The sequence below is a fragment of the Myodes glareolus genome, chromosome 9 (genome assembly GCF_982192425.1).
Source record: "Myodes glareolus chromosome 9, mMyoGla1.1, whole genome shotgun sequence".
Classification (NCBI taxonomy): Eukaryota; Metazoa; Chordata; class Mammalia; order Rodentia; family Cricetidae; genus Myodes; species Myodes glareolus.
This window is the reverse complement of record NC_142034.1, coordinates 23,842,497-23,861,751: the sequence shown is the minus strand read 5'-3', so window position 1 is coordinate 23,861,751 and position 19,255 is coordinate 23,842,497. Positions and strand designations below refer to the sequence as shown.

The 19,255-nt window shown below is 55.8% G+C and overlaps 1 protein-coding gene across 6 annotated transcripts in view; it reads left to right on the top strand.

Annotated features, from left to right (window-relative positions):
* Window positions 1–17,685, top strand: part of Rara (retinoic acid receptor alpha) — a 44,943-nt gene extending 27,258 nt beyond the window's left edge. For 5 of the 6 annotated variants that reach the window (XM_085695763.2, XM_085695762.2, XM_048450760.3 and 2 more), the window contains 7 exons: window positions 9,930–10,078; window positions 11,839–11,980; window positions 13,894–14,054; window positions 14,222–14,398; window positions 15,572–15,776; window positions 16,317–16,475; window positions 16,963–17,685. In XM_085695763.2, coding sequence (XP_085551889.1) covers window positions 9,930–10,078; window positions 11,839–11,980; window positions 13,894–14,054; window positions 14,222–14,398; window positions 15,572–15,776; window positions 16,317–16,475; window positions 16,963–17,180 — 1,211 coding nt within the window. In that variant the 3' untranslated portion in view covers window positions 17,181–17,685. Of the gene's footprint in view, window positions 1–4,656; window positions 4,826–9,929; window positions 10,079–11,838; window positions 11,981–13,893; window positions 14,055–14,221; window positions 14,399–15,571; window positions 15,777–16,316; window positions 16,476–16,962 lie in introns of those variants that run through there. The other variant, XM_048450762.2, reaches the window with a different exon arrangement.
* Window positions 17,686–19,255: the final 1,570 nt, after the last annotated feature.

Sequence of the window (19,255 nt, the reverse complement as noted above, 5' to 3'; positions counted from 1 at the left end):
CCCTACAGCAGGTAGCCTCTCCGCCATCTCTGGAACCTTGGTGGTGCAGGTGCACATCACAGCTGGTGTGGTGGAGGGGCCATAATCCCAGCACTTAATAGGCTGAGACGGGGGAATGGGTGGAGTTACAGTCCAGCTCCCGTTACATAAGGAGGCCTTGTAGCCCCTATAAAAACCCTAAAACTGCATATTAGATATGACTTCCAGCTCCCCCACATCGATTCTACTCTTCACATTTCTTGTGAGGACCAGGGAGGCGGCTGAGTGGGTAAAGGCGCTTACCACCAAGTTTGACAATCTGTGATCCTGGGGACCCACATGGTAAAAGAAAGCCAATTTCTGAAAGTTCTCTCTCTCTCTCTCTGAAAGATAATGACTTTATTTTTATGTGTTTGGGTATTTTGTATTCATGCATGTCTGTCTACTGTGTGTCTGCCTGGTGCCTACAGAGGACAGGGATGGTTTTAGATCACCTACAACTGGAATTGTAAGCCACCATGTGGGTGCTGGGAATTGAACCAGGGTCCTCTGGAAGAATAGCCACTAATTTTAACTGCTGAGCCATCTTTTCTGCGTGACCCCTCACACACATACACACACACACACACACACACAAACCTCTTTTTGGGTCACATTGTATATCCCTGGCTGGCCCCGGAATTCACAGAGATCCATCAGCATCTACCTGCTATGTGCTGGGATTAAAGGTGCACACCGCTGTGCTGTACCCCCCTGAAAGTTGTCTTCTGACACCCATACACATACTGTAGTATACATACACACACAGCAAACCCATACACACACACTGTAGTATACACACACACAGTACACCCATACACACAGTAGTATACATACACACACAGTACGCTCATACACACTCTGTGGTATACATACACACAAGCACACCCATACACACACTGTAGTATACATACACACAGCACACCCATACATACACTGTAGTATATACACACACAGCACACCCATACACACACTGTAGTATATACATACAAGCACACCCATACACACACTGTGGTATACATATACACAAGCACACCCATACACACACTGTAGTATACATACACACACTGTAGTATACATACACACAAGCAAACCCATACACACACTGTAGTATACATACACACAGTACACCCATACACACACTGTAGTATATACACACACAGCACACCCATACACACACTGTAGTATACATACACACAGTACACCCATACACACACTGTAGTATACATACACACAGCACACCCACACACACATACACACTGTAATATGCATACACACACAGCACACCCCCACACACACTGTAGTGTACATACACATAGTACACCCATACACACACTGTAGTATACATACACACAAGCACACCCATACACACACTGTAGTATATACATACACAGCACACCCATACACACACTGTAGTGTACACACACAGCACACTCATACACACACTGTAGCATACATACACACACACAGTAAATGAGATCATATTTGAAGATATCTGTGAACCCACTGTCCTCTGACTATTACCACTGCTGCTTAGGCTAAGCCAATCTTGTCTGCTGTCTGGATTACCATAGTGACTTCTAGCTACATGTTCTTTTTATTTTTGTTTTTTAAATCTTGTTTGGGTTTTCAAGACAGGGTTTTCTGTGTCGTCCTGGCTGTCCTGGCTCTGTAGACCAGGCTGGCCTTGAACTCAGAGATCCTCCTGCCTCTCCCTCCAGAGTGCTGGGATCAAAGGCCTGCGCCACCATGGCTGACCTCTAACTGTACACTCTTGCTGTCTTGTAACTCAGTCTTCATAACCTGGAAAGGTCTTTTTACACTGCAGTGGACTCTTGCCTCTCACTTCCTTAGAGCCTTCTTAGGGCTCCCTTGTAAGCCTCGAGCTTACCAGCTCATCTGGTCCGAGCTGGCCTTAGCCTCCTCTCTGGCCTGGTTCTGTGTAACCTCTCCTCTGGGATTTTATCAGCCGTCATTTCTGGTCCTTTTTTCAGAGGGTAGTATGAACTCACCAATATCTGTGGCCTTGGCACAGCCACCACTGTCACGTGCCCTCTTTGCTCCACTCTGGACTTCAACCTTCTTTAGGTCTCTGCCTCGAGTTCTTCCCTGACCCTTGAACTTAATTGCCCCTCAGAACACACTATGTTTGTGTCATAGTAGCATTTATCAGTTTGCAGTGTGGATATATAAACAGTTGTGATGATGTAATTTCTTGCCTATTTTCTGTCACTTCATAAAGTCACCAAGGCAGGCATATACAAGGCGCTCAGAAAATATAGTTTATTTTGAGCTGGCCTGGTTTGGTGGGGGCATGAGCTTTAGTGGCATAATTCCCTCTTTCCTTTTGTGTTGGAGGACCAACCTTCTTTTGCTGAGACCTCTATTCATAAAGCCTCCCCTCTTCCCACAGTTAGGATTAGGGATTGAACCAGGGCTTGGGGCATGTGAGGCAAACATTCTGTCACTGAGCTCCACCTCCGTGTTCTTTATATCTGTCAGAGTCTCTTGTATCTAAGGCTGGCCTCAGACTTGCTACAAGTAGCCAAAGATGACCCTAGAACGTCTTTTAAGTTTTTGAGACAGGGTCTCACTGTGTAGCTCTGACTGTCCTGGAACTCCTCAGACTCAAAGACCTGCCTGCCTCTGCCTCCCAAGTGCGGGGATTACGGTTAGAGTTGCGGGTTGGGGTGACAGCTGCTCTCGCTTCTACCTGCACAGTGTTGTGATTGTAGCAAGTATGCAAATGTGCCTTCATCAGCTTGGCTACATCGCCAGCTGAGTTCTTTCATTTATTTTTTTAACTCTTTAAAGATTTAGATAACATTTCACTGTGTGGTTTCGCAGAATGTTGATCCACTCTGTAGGTAGCCCAGGCTGGCCTTGAATCTGTGACCCCCTTTCTTCCGTCTGTAGCTTGTACCTCCAGACCTGTCTGTTATAGATTCTTGGCGTTGTAAGCATTAAATGGCAGCATACTTGAAGAACCTGGCTTTGAGCTGGAAGATAGCTTATTTGTTAAAGTCCTTGTTGTGCAAGCATGGGCATCATGTGTGAACAAAACCTGGCTTCTAGATTAACCTGTGTATTCTTATCCCTTCTTTTAAGAGAGCAGGATCATAGGATCCCCTAGTCTTCCCTGGGTATCCTTTCTAGGGACCTACCTAACCTTGGCGTTTCTTCCACAGAAACAGACTTCCTAGGAAGGAAGTGGGCAGCTGAAAGGAACCAGTCTCTCCTTTTATCTGTCCTGGGCTGGCCCATCCCAGTTCCCGGGCTGGGAGACACCCTGGGCGGAGCTTTGCTCGCCGGAAGCACGCAGAGTGTAGGAGGAGAGCTCCCCGCTAGTGTTTGTGCTAACAGCTCAGATCTGCCGCGTCGGATTCCGGCGGGTGAGCCGGCAGCCGGAGTCTCACATGATGTCACAGACAGTGACACAAGCTGGGTGTCTCATTCCGACACAGCGCCCAAGCTGCACAATGTCATACCCGGGACACCCAGCATGCCGCATTGGTGGCTCTAATGCTGAGCTACCTGCATCTGGGCTCTGTGCCCATTGCCCGTGTGTTCGGAGATTGGGGCCGGACCGAGCCAAGAAAGGGGCCGGTGGGCGAGCCTCGAGGGCGGGTTGGCGAGCGGGTGATGTCACGGGCCGCGGTGGGTGGGTCACCAGGAGGTGAGGCGCCGCTAGGCGAGTTCAGCGAGAGTTCAGCCGCATTGCATTAGGCAAATGAAGCTGGGCTGGGTGAGGGGTGTGTTTTTTAGGGGGTGGACACCGGGACCACCCCACCTCCCCGCCTCAACGTCTCCGGACCCGGGATTGACCAAAAGTACTAACTAGGGAGGCTGAGAGCCGGAACTGGGATGGGGAGGATTCCCTCCACTCTTCCGTCCTGCCTCCTAGTGCACACCGCTCTCCATACCCAGCCTGGCCCTGCTGTGCTCGGCGCATTTCCCGCCTCTGCTTCCACTCTGAGGCTCTCCCACTCGCGGTCCACATGCTGCCTTCTGGCTCTCGCTTCATCTCGTTCTCTGCTGCCCGACCGGCAAGGAAAGGGTTAAGCCAGGGGCGGCGCCTGGCCAGGGCGGGGCGAGGGGCTGGGATCCCAGAGAAGGGGCGCGCGGGCTGGGGGGGCGGCGGCGTGCACACCGGAGACCCAGCGAGCGGCCGGCCGCCGGGCTGGCGGAGGCGGGGCTGCACGGGGTTCCCCCACCCGTACCCGGAATCTCAGCCGCGGAGAAGCCCGGGAGCTTTGGCCGGCAGAAGGAAGTGCTCGGTGACCCCCGTCTCCGCCCCGATCCCGCCCCACGGCAGCGGACTTGGGGAACCGCTGGACTCTGCCTGGGACACCGGAGCCTCCAGTTCTCGGGCCGCCGGGCGTTCTCTGAGAGCGAGCGCCGAGGGACCTCCTCCCAACCCGCGCAACTTCCCGCTTTTCACCTGGGACCGGCGGAGCGACCTGCGGACCTAGGCGCGAGCAATTCTGGACAGGGCGCCCCACCGCGGGGCCGCCCGTTGGGGCGAGGGGACTTGTCCCTTTGCCCCCTGGCCGCTTGGCGGGGATGGCGCCTCCGGCTGAGTGAGGGGAGCCGCGTGCAGGACTTCCCCTCCTGGACCTCCGGCCTTCGTGGGGCAAGATGTACGAGAGTGTGGAAGTCGGGGGGCTCGCCCCCGCCCCTAACCCCTTCCTAGTGGTGGACTTCTATAACCAGAACCGGGCCTGTTTGCTCCCGGAGAAGGGACTCCCTGCTCCGGGTCCCTACTCCACCCCGCTCCGGACTCCGCTTTGGAATGGCTCAAACCACTGTACGTACCGGCCTCCACAATGCTACCGTAGGAGCTGGGGTGAGGGTGGCGGTGGGGACCTCTGTATCCCTCACTTTCTTTCCGTCTATCTTGCTGTAACTCGGCCGTCCTAGCTGGACAGTTGCCCTCCACCCAGTGACCCTGGCGCGCTTCCATGGTAGGGCTCAGTAACTTTTTGAGTATTCCTTCTCCCGGAGACATGAAATTCCAGCCTCTGGCCCCCCATTTACATCTTCTTGGTTAGGAACCCATAGTTCCACAGCCTGCTGGAGGGTGGGGTAAAGGTCCTGGCTGTGGGCTTGTCTGTTCTAAAGAGGAGGGGCCACCTCCCCAGATCCCACCCCCCGTCAAAGCCTTTGGAGACGTCTCTCCCGTGCGCTGCAACTGATGCCCCCAGCCCCTGCTCTTGACTCGCTGTGCCCGGTGGTAGGGGACTGACTGCTCCCTGTCTTTGGTGTTGATAGTGGGGTGTGGCAGAAAGGGACTTCACAAAACAGTTGCTGCCCTGGCTACCCCTTACAATTTGAGAGGCATCTAGTCCATCCTAGGGGAAGGTCTGGCACTAGGCACCTGGCTGGCAGGGCGCACTTTCATGCTGGGAAGGGGAAAAGAAGCTGGTGTGAAGAATCCTCTTAATTTTGTTCTCTAGGAAATACTCGGTTTTTAAGGGCGGGGTGGGGGGTTCTTAGGCAGTGAGAATGTGCCTCCACTATTCTTGGGTCCTTTTGTTACCCTGTCTAGGGAAATAGGGCCAGGCTTTGTGCTGTTCAGAGGGACGACCACTGCGAACCTTGATGTCCTGGCAGCTGAGCACCCTCTCCAGTCTGGCTCAATTGGGTTCAGGCTCTGCTGTAAGGGGAGGTTCTTTTCCCACCCAGGACCTGTGCGCATGCCCCAGGGTGCACACCTGGGCATGTTTATGCCCGGCTGTGAGGTAGTGTGTATTAGACGGTAGGGAGCTAGTGCTAAGGTGTTGTTAGGTGGCTCAGGTTTCATCTCCCACTCTGCTGTGGGATCGGTTCTTCCCAGGAGGCTCCCCCACCTTCCCAAACCTGCTGCCGCCTTTCTGCCTGCCAGGGAGCAAGGGAAGTTTGGATCTCTTAAGGACTACCACAGGTTTTCTCAACCGATGGGTCATGACCCCTTGGAGGGGGTGTTGAAGGGCCCTTTCACGGGGATCAAATATCAGATATCATTTACGTTATCATTTACATTACGATTCATAACAGTTGCAAAATTACAATTATGAAGTAGCAACGAAAATAACTTTATCTTTTTTATGTTATGACTTTGGGGGTCAACACGAGGAATTGTATTAACGGGTTGTGAATTAGGAAGGGTGAGAACCACTGGCCTAGCATATTGGGGAAAAAGGATTTGTCCACCCACAACCCTTCCTGCATCCGAAGGGAGACCCGAGGAGAAGGACAGCCCACCCCTACCCTTCCTTGGGCCTTTCCTATTGTCCTGCCCCCTGACCTTTGCCTCCAAGGCTGAATCAGCTGTTAAGTTTTAGACCAGGAGGGGTAGGTGATCACTGACTTTGGGGAAAAAGGTGAGAAATAGCATCCTGACCTTCCCCTTATCCCAGCTCTGTAAGGAGTCACCCCTGGGGTCGGGATAATTGGGCTGAGCCCCAGGCTCCCCTCTCTGGCTGCCTTCTCCATTGCACTGGGGGAAGGTGGGACCTCAGCCCCTGGGGTCTCTCCCCAAGTTCTCTCTCTAGGACAGCTGCGCTCTTCTTGGCCTGGAACTTGAGGGAGGCGGCAAGTAGAGAGAGACAGCTCATCCAGGGAGCCTCCCCGACCCTCCTTTCTCCAACCACTGGACATGGGGGAGTGGAGACCTGTCTGCACTCAGAACCTGCTGTGGGATAGCGGTTGTGGCCTGAGTAGAACAGTATTGTCTATGTTCAGCCTTCACCCCTCATGGAGGCTGTTCTGGGGTGTAAGCTGTAGTCCTGGTGACCACTGGACCTCTGCTAGTGGAACCTGTGTCACCACCTTGGAAAGAGCCTTTTGGTGTATGGAGACGAGTGCCTGGAGTCACCTCTAGATGCCTTGGAGAATCCTACCCTCTGGCCTGTATCAGCGGAGGGAAGAGAACAGGTTGGCTGTGGGTGGAGACCTGCTGGGTACGGCAAGGCCTTGGGGACTCTGCTTCCCTCCCACAGCCCCCATTTCAGTACACTAGAGGACAAGGGGTGCACAGGATGTGGCTCCCCATCTGTCCCCCACCAGTCTCTGCAGCTCACGCCTCCGCCCGCTTCCAGACGTCCAAGAATGTGAAGCACGTGGATGCCCGTAGTGCGTGTGTGTGGAGGGGGGGTTGGGAGAGATGCTTATCATCGACCGATGGCTAAGTTCGGGACTTGCCCCTGCATTGAGCTTTCTGGCGGTGCTGCACCCAGAACCGCCTTCGCCCTCTCCCCATGAGAAGAAAGGGCAATACGGAGGGCTCCACACCCCCTCCTCATCTCTCCCTAGGGGCTATGAAGGGAGCTGCAAAGGGCGCCAGCTGGATTGGGAAGGGAACCGCTGGCCAGGGGCCCAGCTGATTTCCTGCTGATCTCCTTCAGGAAACTGGCCCCTTGCTCGAGCCTGCGAACGGCTTTGGGGCGTGGGGACCTGCGCCTTGTGTACGCCCGCCCAGGAGGGGGGCGGGGGAGGGGCGCCCTGGCAGTGGCGGTGTGAGGGGACGCCGGGCTTCCTGGGCCGTTTCCAGCCCTTGGCTGCTTGCTGGAACTTTGAGCTGAGGTCTGGTCCTTCTCCAGCCTCAGCCTTGCTGCAGGAAGTGGAGAGATTTGTGGGCTGGGGCCTCAAGGGAGGGTGGCTGATGGGTGGGGCCAGGCCAGGGTACTCCCCCCCCCAACACACACACACACACACACACACACACACACACACACCTACTCATGCTACACTGTAACTTTGTCTTAGCAGAGGCTGAGAAGACCTGTGCACTTCTGGCTTGGTCTTGACACTAGCCTCCCTAGGCTGCAGACTGAAGGCCTGGAAAGGTGGGGAATTTGAGTTAAAACCTCAGTGATTGAGTTACCTGGGTGACAGGTGAAGTGGGGTGCAGACAAAGCTACAGCCTCAGAGGTGACCCGCCAGCCAGCTGCTAGGGGTGGCTTGAAAAGAGATCTCACCCAGCTCCGAACCCCCTAGGGTTATGCCACCATCTCCCAGAAAACGATTTTTAAAAGCCTAGCTCTTCAGTCTCCATAAACAACTCTCTGGACTTTGCCTTAACTCTTGGTTTCTCTGAGCCTTTGCCCCTCTGGTCTGTCCTTGGCCTTTTGCTCTTCATCCAGGTTCTCCCTTCCCTCTGTGCCATGCCTCCCACCCTCCCTCAGCCCTGGACCCCAGATCTCCTTCAGTCCTCCTTTCCCTCCAGTTTGGCTCAGTCTGAAGGTTGGGGGTGGGCAGGTCAGTGCCTTCTTCCTGTGCTTGTTGGAATGCTGACCAGGATTGGAGGCCAGGCTCCCCCCTTGTCCTTGATGCCCCCCTAAGTCTGGATTGTCTATTGTTACTGCTTTTACGTCTTGGAAAAAGTTAGGGCGACAAAGGGTTCCTTTGTCACTCGCCCCTTTGCCTCCTGGCCTCACCCAGGCCCCCCAACCCCGCCCCCCAGCAGCTGTTGTCAGGCCTCCCGAGAAGGAAGTGGGGTGAGAAGGCAGGGCATTCTGTGTAGGTATGAGGAGCAGATTGCTGCAGGTCAGCCCACACCTCACGGGGTTGTAGACAGAAAAGTCCTCCTTCAGGATGGTCTCTGGTTAGAGAAGGGGACATGGGTTACAGCCATGTTGGTTGACTAGGCTGGTGTCCAGGCCCAAGCAGGAGCCAGGAGAAGCCCTGCCAAGGCCCTTGGCATAGTTCCCTGGTGTGTTTGCAGGTAACGAGGGTGGTAGTATGCAGCCAGGTTCCAGTGTCCCCAAGTGTCCTACCTCTCCGCCTGTCGCCACAGGAGTCTCTGACAGACACAGCTGTTAGATGCTTAGGCACGGGAACCCTGTCCATCCATGCGCTCAGTGGAGTACACTAGCTCAGGACGGAGCTGGATGGTACGGATTCCCACCCATGCTTGACTCCGTGGAAATGGAGGGGACAAAGGAGGATGCTGGAGGGCCCTCTGGGAGTCTGGGATGGTCTCTGCTATAGTTATCCGTCATCTTGTATCCCCAGCAGCCCAGGCTCTGGGCACAGCCAACTCTCACCCAAGTAGCCATGTTCTGTCTGGGATGGTGGGCAGAGAGCCAGGCACAGAGCTTTTGCTTGGGTGGACTGCCCCTGCTGGCTAGGTCACCCCCTCCTGGCTGCCCTCTTGGAGCGGAATAACAGCGGAGGGGGTAGTAACCCGGACGTAGTCTTTAGACAGACAGACAGAGCATTGATGGGAACAGACCCCTTTTGTCTTCCCCACAGACAGGGGGCATCTAGAGTGATGGGCTTCTAGGAGCTGTGGGGGCTCTTCTGTCTCCAGGAGGTCCGTCCCCCCCCCCCTTCTATCTCAGGGCGTGCTCTCCTGCCTGGCCCCAACATCTGATTCTTCCTGTGTGCTGCCTTGGACCCCACCTTAGCCAGGGGATTGTTTGGGTGGGGGAGGGGCTCTGACTGCTGTTGGAGGGGGTGGAGGAGGGAGAGCGGAAGCAGAAGGGGCCAGGGAGTGGCCGGCTTTGAATATCCTGTTGACCCCTGCTTCCTCTGCTTGTAGTCTATGTCCTTCCCTCCCTCTTCATTAAGCCTTAACTCCTTCTGAACTTGGGGGAGCCCTGCCTAAGGTGCTATTTGTATTAGGGCTTTGAAACCAAGCTCACTCCCCTCACCCTCCAATTATAGTTCTGTGTGTGTGTGTGTGTGTGAGAGAGAGAGAGAGAGAGAGAGAGAGAGAGAGAGAGAGAGAGAGATCTGGAATTGAAGGTGGGTCCTGGGGACATAGGAATCATGGGGGGGCATGGGGGGGTCTGGATATTTAACTGTCCTTCCCCTGGCTGCAGAGACCATCACTGCGCAGGCTTTGAATGTTGCCCTCAGTGTCGAGGCCAGGGTTACTGTGCTGAGGGTAGTGGCCCGGGTCTCTAACTCTCCTCCTTCTCTTCTAGCCATCGAGACCCAGAGCAGCAGTTCGGAAGAGATAGTGCCCAGCCCCCCCTCGCCACCACCTCTGCCCCGCATCTACAAGCCGTGCTTCGTCTGTCAGGACAAGTCATCGGGCTACCACTATGGGGTCAGCGCCTGTGAGGGCTGCAAGGTGAGTGAGGGCATCGTGGAAGACGGTTTTGAGTAGATGCATCGGATGCCCCCTGTTGTGGCCTCAGTGTGCAGTTGGCAGGGTTGTTACCGAAGCCGAAGCCACTCGCTTTTGCTTCTTCAGCAACTGTGGAGGAGGAGGAGGGCGTCTACCGCAGGGCCTCCTCCATAAATGAGCAGTGGCTCCCTCACGCCAGTAGCCCCCTCCTGCCATGCTCTCCTTGTCTCTCTCCTCCGGCTGGCAGGGTATACACTGGCCCTGCCACTGTTGCCCAGGTTGCCATGGTGAGCTGGCTGCTGCCTGACTCTTGGCTGGGGACCCAGGAGGCCTGCCCCCAGTGGCCTTGCCTGAAGCTTTTCATGGCATCCTTGCAGGAGACAGTTAGTAGCAGACACCCTGCCTTGGCTCCCTTCAGGTGTCCAGGCTGTGGACTCCCTAGTGGCCGCTGGGTTTCCTGCTTTCTTACTTGGACTGATCTCTAAGCACATGTGTGGCTAGCCATTCTGGTCCTGGACATCTTCCCTATACCTAATAGCAGGGCCTCTGCTCCAGTTTCTTCCTTCAAAGATAAGGGTGTAGAAGCCTGGCAGTGGTGGCGCACGCCTTTAATCCCAGCACTCGGGAGAAGGAGGCAGAGGCAGAGACAGGCGAATCTCTGTGAGTTTGGGGCCAGTCTGGTGTACAAGAGCTAGTTCCAGGACAGGCTACAAAGCTACAGAGAAACCCTGTCTCAAAAAAAAAACGCAAAAAAAAAAAAAGAAAAGAAAAGAAAACAAACAAACCAAAATAGGGTCTAGAATGTGTACACCTTCAGTACCTGGGTCTCTTGGAATCTCAGCCTAGACTAGCCATCTCCAGGTGTGAGAACAAAGTCAAGGGTAGTGTACAACGGTGCCTGTGTGCTAGTCCTGTCCAGCTTGTCCTGCCTTATTGCTGCCTAGTCACTCAGTTTCTGTGCCCACTTAACTTGTATTACAGAACCCTGGACAGCCTGGCCTTTCTGTGACTGTCCAGTGTATATGTGTAGTTGGTGAATGTCTTGTCTTGCTCACAAGTGTGCATGACTGTGCGCAGGTCCCTTCTCAGCTTCCTCCAGCTGTCTTCTTTTGGTCTTTGTTTTGTTTTGTGCTTTGAGACAGGGTTTCTGTGTATAGCCCTGGCTGTCCTGGAACTAACTTTCTGTAGAAGATGCTGGCCTTGAACTCACAGAGATCCGCCTGCCTCTGCCTCCCTAATGCTGGAATTAAAGGCGTGCCACACCACCGCCCAGCCTCTTTTGGTCTTTTGCGACAGGGTCTCCCTATCACGGTGCTCTGGCTATCCTGCAACTCTATGTAGAACAGGCTAGACTCAAACTCTCAGAGATCCACCTGCTTCTTCAGCCTCCAGGGTGCTAGGATTAAAGGTGTGTGCCACCTTACCCAGCTCCTCCTGCTGGTTACTGCACTATGTCCTGAGTCCCAGGCTGTGAGTCTCAGACACCTCTTTCTCCCATCTCCAGCCTTGTGTGTCCTACCCCAGATTCAACCCTGAGTCCCTTTCTTTGGAAGAGGAGAATCAGATACAGAGATGGAGGTCGAGACTCCAAGCCAGCCTGTGGGATACAGACAGGCCTGGGTTCTCTGGGTGTCCTTTTGGGGGAGTCATATTCCCTCCTTTTCCTGCCTTCTTAGACAGGCCATGGCAGAAGCTTGGGGGTAGCCGCCGGGCTGTTCCCACTGTGGGTGTGGATAACCTGTCTCCTTTCCCTCCGTACCCAGGGTTTCTTCCGACGCAGCATCCAAAAGAACATGGTGTATACGTGTCACCGGGACAAGAATTGCATCATCAACAAGGTGACCCGGAACCGCTGCCAGTACTGTCGACTGCAGAAATGCTTCGAAGTGGGCATGTCCAAGGAGTGTGAGTGTCACAGGGCTGGGGGCCAAGCCCCGCCCAAGGTGGGGCCTGCGGCGTTTCTGAAGGCTGGGGGTGGGGGTGCTGTGTGCCTGTGTGCACATGTGGGAGCATGTGTGCTGTGGCAGGCAGGCTTCTAGAAGGTTAAGGTTACTTTGTGGACAGCTACACGAATCTGTGAGTCTGGTGGGCTCTGTGTCCGCACGTTGTTTAAGCACAGAATGCACAGAATTTTCCCATTAGCATGTCTGCTTGCGCCCTTGCATGCTTGCGCATGGGTACCTACCTCCAGGTTAGCTTTCTCCTGGACTTTGCTTGGTTTTGGGGTGTGGCTCAGTAACATACCCCTGTCCCTTGTGTATCTTAGGGGATGGGCCTGAACTCCAGAGGGTGTTAGTTGGTATGTCTGTGTTTGGGGGGGCTGCCATGGGACCCCCTGAAGCCATTGTCTGGATAGACCTGGAACTCCCTCTCGAGTTGGGAGAGAATTGGCTTCTCAGATCCAGGAGGAACAGGGGTTTCCAGTTTGGGCCCAGCTGAGGCCCTGAAGGAGGGAGGGACAGAAGGAGGGCTGGACAGGGAGAGACCCTCTTGTGTTGAATCATGGGTGTTGCCGTGGTGACCAGTGATTGATGATGTCAGAGATAAATGACGCTGACAGACGCCTCCTTGTCTGCGTGGCCGTTGCCATGGAGCCCGAGCCTTGGGGGATGAGGTGGGGGAGGGGGCTGCAGGACCCCCTCCAGCCCTTTGTGGGGAGGGGTGCAGGGAAAGATGGTTCTGAGTAACACACCAAGAGCCCCAGCCAGGAATAGAGGGCTGGGTATCCTGCTACCTCCTGTCACCAAAGACTGGGAGTGCTGGTCCGGCACTCAGGAAGTGGTGACTGTCCTCTGCAGTCTGACTACTTGGGACATGCAGGACGGGACCTTTTGCTAAAAGCCTGTCACTTCCTTCTCCCTTTGGTCCACCTTCCTTCTTTCCACTGCAGAAGGACAGGATGAGGGTGGGGACCCCCTCTCCTTCCCACCAACAGCCCCCCCCTTCCCCTCTCCCTGGCTGCTCTGTGCCCCGGAGCTGAGCAGCTGCCATTTCAATAGAATTAAAGCTTCCGAATGATAAACGTCTTGTCACAGCTGCAATTTTCTCTTCCCAAATTATCCCCCCACTCTGCCGCTCCCTCTCCCTGCTCTCCCCTGCACTTTATTGAATTTGCAGAATCGACATGAGTGATCTCCAAATTATGCCAGCTCCCCCCCCCCAATCCCCATCCCCTCCCTGGACCCCCACCCCCACCCTTCCTCCCTCCCGCGTCAGCAGCCGCCACCGAGGGCCTGTGAGTGATTGTGTGTCTGGGATAATCGGCTGGTAACGACCCCATTGCTTCTTTAAAGCCGAGTGGTGTGTGCGGCTCAGCGCCCCCGGCTAATGGGCCAAGAGATTCTTCCACCCGGGAGGCCCCCCATTCTGTAGTTGGGGAGTCCTATTCCCTGCCTGCCCAGGGAGCTGCTTTGAGCCAGTCTCAGGGAACCCCCAGGGAGACTGCTGCCAGGAGAGCTGGGACACTAGGGATTCCTGGCAGGCAGGCACAGAGCGGGGACTCAGTTAGCATGGCTGCCAGTCTGGGCTCATGTTCTTAGAGTGTGGGCTGGAGTAGATGCATGACAGAGCGCTACATGCTGGCCAAGGGCATTGTGTGCACGTGTGGCCCCAGTTGTGGTCATGGGCCTGGACTAGGATTTAAGATGAGTCAGGTAGACACGGAGGGCTGGAATGTCACATTGCTTTGTGTGCGTGGCGGGCGGGCGGGCGGGCGTGCGTGCGTCTGTCTGTGTGTCTGTCTGGTTGGTGGATAGCATGGGCTGGGCCTGGCCCTGAGCCACAGCAGTTTCTCCCTAACCCGTCCACGTCCCCCACAGCGGTGCGAAACGATCGAAACAAAAAGAAGAAAGAGGCGCCGAAGGCCGAGTGCTCAGAGAGCTACACGCTGACCCCGGAGGTGGGGGAGCTCATTGAGAAGGTGCGCAAGGCTCACCAGGAGACCTTCCCGGCGCTCTGCCAGCTGGGCAAGTACACTACGGTATGCTGGCCAGAAGGGGTGCCTCACGCCCAGGGCCCCTTCTGCCACCCCTTCCGGCACCTTTCTCCTAGCCGCTGTCTGGAAGCAAAGGCCGGGTGGAGGGCAAGCAGGGGACAGGCTGAAGAATGGGTGCATAACTGAGGCCCTTCTCTCCTGGCCTCTCTCAGAACAACAGCTCAGAACAGCGCGTCTCCCTGGACATTGACCTCTGGGACAAGTTCAGTGAACTCTCCACCAAGTGCATCATTAAGACGGTGGAGTTCGCCAAGCAACTTCCCGGCTTCACCACCCTCACCATTGCTGACCAGATCACCCTCCTCAAGGCAGCGTGCCTGGATATCCTGGTGAGCATTTACCCCTGCCCTTCGGCCGGGTCCCTGCATATGGATCCATAGGATCTAGTCTTGGCCAAACAGTCACTTTCTAGAACCTTTCCCAGAACCCGAATGTCCATGTTCTCCCTCTCCCGTGTCCGTCTGCCCACTCAGCCGCCTAGCACCCAGGCTGCTCCCGTTCACCTGCTTTTCCATGCAGCCTCACATCCATCCCACCTGTCCATTCCAGGTGGAAATTTTTACCTAGAAAGATTACCTAGAAAGATTTACCTAGACTGGGCGTCCAGAGCCCAGAGGCAGCCATACTGCCATCCTCTCTTCGAGAGGAGGAGACCAAGGACGATTAAATGAATGCTGCAAGCCGATAGTGCTGGCTGGCAGTGGGGTGAGAACTGTCCTGTCCCCTCCCTGTGAAGAGAGACCCTGGAGAGGCGATACTGCTAACGTTTGGTAGTGGTACATCTTGAGAAGGTGCTGTTTCCTGGGAGCAGGAAGCGGAAGGGCCTGCTATGGGGACACGCGGTACAGTTGGCAGAGTTGGCAGAGTTGGTGTGCTGTAGCGCTCCATGGCCTGAGTTGTGAGTGGGATGCCCGAAGTAGTGAGAGCTGCCCGAGCCAAGGCTGGCAGGAGGCTTCTATAGAATCCCTCACCAGGGTTCCGACCACCTCTTCCTCAGACACATCCCGGGTGAAGACTTGGGAGGTATCGTGTGCCTGTCCCCGGTGCCGTGCACAGATGTGGGAGGCACCTTCGGGAGCAAACTGTTCAGGATGAATGGGACAGTCCTGGGGAAGTCTCTGCCTTATTTCTTGCTGACTGGAAACGCCTTTCCCTCCTGATTTCTCTGTAAGGAGGCGGCATGGCCTAGATCCACCGCCCAGTGCCTTGGCTATGGACACGTGCGTCTGTTTAAGTTTAATTACGATTAGACTCAGTTCAGCCCCTTAGCTGCATTAGCCACATCTCAAGTGCTCTGGAGCCACATGGGGCCGGTGGCTACTGCGCTGGATGGTGCAGACAGAACCTTTCCATCACTGGAGAAAATTCTGTCAGCCAGCCAGCCATGCTCTGGCCGCTTGCCAGGGAGGCCTCTGGGAATGCTGGAGCTGGCGTACCAGGGGTTGGGGCAGAAGGGGGGGTGGCGCCCCAGTCTCCTGAACCTGTACATCCTCTGCACCCAGATTCTGCGAATCTGCACGCGGTATACGCCTGAACAAGACACAATGACCTTCTCAGACGGGCTGACCCTGAACCGGACGCAGATGCACAACGCTGGCTTTGGCCCTCTCACCGACTTGGTTTTTGCCTTCGCCAACCAGCTGCTGCCCCTGGAGATGGACGATGCAGAGACTGGATTGCTCAGTGCCATCTGCCTCATCTGTGGAGGTGGGTGAGGTTCAGGTGGCTCTCTGGAGGTGGGCTGCGGCCTGGAGGGGCAGGTCTGGTCTCTCTGGTCTCGGGGCACTTACTGTCTCCCAGGTGACTCTCTTCTACAGAATCAAGAGTGAGACCCAGCTAATATTGGTTGTTATTTTACTGTTCTTCCGTGTTACACTCATATAGTCAGGTCGTAGTAATGATGGCCAGGAGTGGAGAAGCTCCTGGCAAGTCCTTGCTTTGTATGGGGAGAGCTCCCTGTGTTAGGGGCTGGGGTTCCCATCTCCACCAACACCGCTACTGTGGAGAGCTTCGAACAGCCCACGCCCCACTTCCTTTTAGAGTTTTAAAAGCCCTGTGCTGTCTGCCAGCCCAGAGATCCTCTCAGGCCTACCTTGCGGCCAGCCTTCTCTGCCCTCTGTGGCTTGGGCAGACCCGCCCCCAAGTGGCCATATCTGGGAATGCAGTTGTGTGCCTCCTTGGTAGAGTGGGCTGGGTGTGGGGTTTGGGAGTGAGGGTGCTCCTGCTCAGGGGCGGTTTTGTGCTCAGACCGGCAGGACCTGGAACAGCCAGACAAGGTGGACATGCTGCAGGAGCCGCTGCTGGAGGCACTGAAAGTCTACGTCCGGAAACGGAGGCCCAGCCGTCCCCACATGTTCCCCAAGATGCTGATGAAGATCACGGATCTTCGGAGCATCAGCGCCAAGGGTGAGTCCTTCGCGCGGAAGGAGGCGCAGGACTGAGTCAGGCTGTGTGTCTTCCTCATTTGAAGCTGGCCTGTCCCCGTCTGTGTCTAGGTTCTGGCTCTTGCTGTCTCTTTGCCATGGTAGTCCAAGGCCTGCCTCTGTAACAGGTCATGTGGGTATAGACTGGCAAGCAGGCCACTTGCCAGTTCCGAACCTCAGCTTCCTGTGAGGAAGGGGGCAGTGATGGTGTTTGGCAGTGCCTGCTGGGCAATCCACGACTTGAGGCCCACGGGACAACCCAGGGCCAAATGCAGACAAGCAGAAGCCTTACATTCATAATGCTTTGTCCAGTTGCCGCACTACGGGCTCTAGAGAGCTGGCTTTTGTATCAAGTCCCTGAGCCCTGGGTGCAATGCGTGGTAGATGCCCATGTGGGTGGCATTTGGTCCCCTCACGCTGTGATTCCCCCCTTCTGGGCAAGACTCTGACCTCCTCCTTCGTCCCCACAGGAGCGGAGCGAGTGATCACCCTGAAGATGGAGATCCCAGGCTCCATGCCACCTCTTATCCAGGAAATGCTGGAGAACTCTGAGGGCTTGGACACTCTAAGCGGACAGTCGGGGGGCGGAACCCGAGATGGGGGTGGCCTGGCCCCCCCTCCGGGTAGCTGTAGCCCCAGCCTCAGCCCCAGCTCCCACAGAAGCAGCCCTGCCACCCAGTCCCCATGACCTCCAACATGGACGACCCTCAACCCTGCCCTGGCTTTCTCTGCCTTCCTACTGGCCACATGACCCATCAGCCCTGCCCCACCTCTTCCTCCCAGACAGAACTGGGAACCTTCTGCGGGGACAGGAGGGAGGAGGCAGTGACTCTGTGGACAGAGGCCTGGACCCAAGATGGACTGCCCTCTTCCGGCAGCCTGGGCTGGCATCAGGGGCCAGGCGTAGAGCCATGTGAGGACCTGGGCCTGAGCCTCAACGCACCTTGCCACGTCTTCATCACCAGCAAACGCCGGGACCTGGCTGCCTGTCCTCCGAACTCAAGCCATCGCTCCCCCGTTGGGGAACTTCCCCCTGCTTCAGATGGTGACAGAGGGGGGTGTCCAGGGTGGGGGAGACCCCCTGTACATATCCTGCGTACCAACCCCCCAGATATTAATTCTCGCTGGTTTCGTTTTTATTTTAATTTTTTTTTGTTTTGATTTTTTTAATAAGAATTTCCATTTTAAGCACATTTATACTGAAGGAATTTGTGCTGTGTATTGGGGGAGCTGGATCTCGAGCTGAAGGGGTGGGTCCTTGGGATGGGCAGGGCTCTGAAGGGCTCCCCTCTCGTGGATGCACCCCACCCCGCAGCCTGTCGTCCTCTGTTCTCTCTAATACTGTGAAATACTAACTTTCCAAGGCCGCCGTCTCCTGACCTGTGCAGGGAGCAGTTTCCCTTCTCCCTCTGCCCAGCACTGGGTGTGGGCATCCCAGGCAGCTACCCCTGGGATGAAGGGATCCTGGCTTTTGGCTTCTGCCTCTGACCACCAAGAAGTAGGGGGAGGGTAAAGCTAGGGCCCCTCGGAGGAGTAGGATGCTACTCCTCACTGCCCATCAGAGCTCACTTCATCCAAGCCTCAGCCCCACTGTGAAGGGGCTGGCTAAGGGGTCCCAGTTACCCCTGCCCCCAGCCTCATAGCCACCAGCACCCCATGGGGCCCTCCAACACACACACACACATCCACACACACCTGGCCTGAGTTCCTTCATTTCCCTGGCCTCCCCCAACCCCTCTCTGCCCCTCATCTGTGCCCCCTCCTTGCCCCGCAGGACGGGACTCCAGGGGGTCCCCTCCCTCCCCCTACACCCCTGGGCTGGGGGAGCAGGCTTACCCTGCCCTCCTGCCTGGGTGGGGTCTCACCCCGGAGCCCACTGGTGTACCTGTTACTGCTGGGTTTCCACTGAGTTCTACTGGAGAAAGAATAAAGTTCTATTTATTCTACAATGCCTCTGCCTCTCTGCCTCCACCCTCTCCTCTCCTTGTCCGGGCAGGGGCCTCGACATGGGGGCTTTAGCAGGCTCTGGACCCCAGTGACTGAGCACAAGTGCAGGAGGAGCAGGAGGGCCAAATGGCTCTTGCCACAGTCTGAGAAAGGAAGAAGCCAGCCCTTGACCTCAGAGCCCCTAGACACTGAAGTTACCCAGTGACAGACAAGTGGGTACAAGTGGGTACAAATGGATGTTCCCGCAGTTACTGGAGCTGAGTTCCTGGTGCCCTCACAACAGGAGAGTGGGAGCCGGTGGGAGCTGGAAAGGAGTGTCCTGCCCCCTTTGAGGCCCTGGTGGGCAGCAGCAGAACCAGGAGTGTGAGCTTTCCGTTTCTTACTGTGGTACGGCTTTGCTAAGAGGCCAGTATCCTTGCCCAGGATCCGACAGTGGCAGGTTGGGGAGCGCGGTCAGCGCTCGGGGTTCCTGCTCAACCCAGAGTTCTCTATTGACTTCGGAGACTCCAGAAGCTTCACACACCCCAAGGTGACAGTGCTTGGAGGTGGGCTCCCATTTCCACCACATGCGCACACACACACACCTGCCTCACACTCATACCCTCACACACACATACACACACACTCCCCTGCCCACTTCCACCACCACCCCTCACACACACACACCTGACACACACACACACACCTACCCCGCCACGCACACATACACCACACACACACACACACACCCTCCCCCACCGCACACCCTGCCTTAGCGAGGGAGAACCAAAGGGTTCTTTCCCTGGAGGCCCTAGCCATTTCTAGGTTAGCCACTAG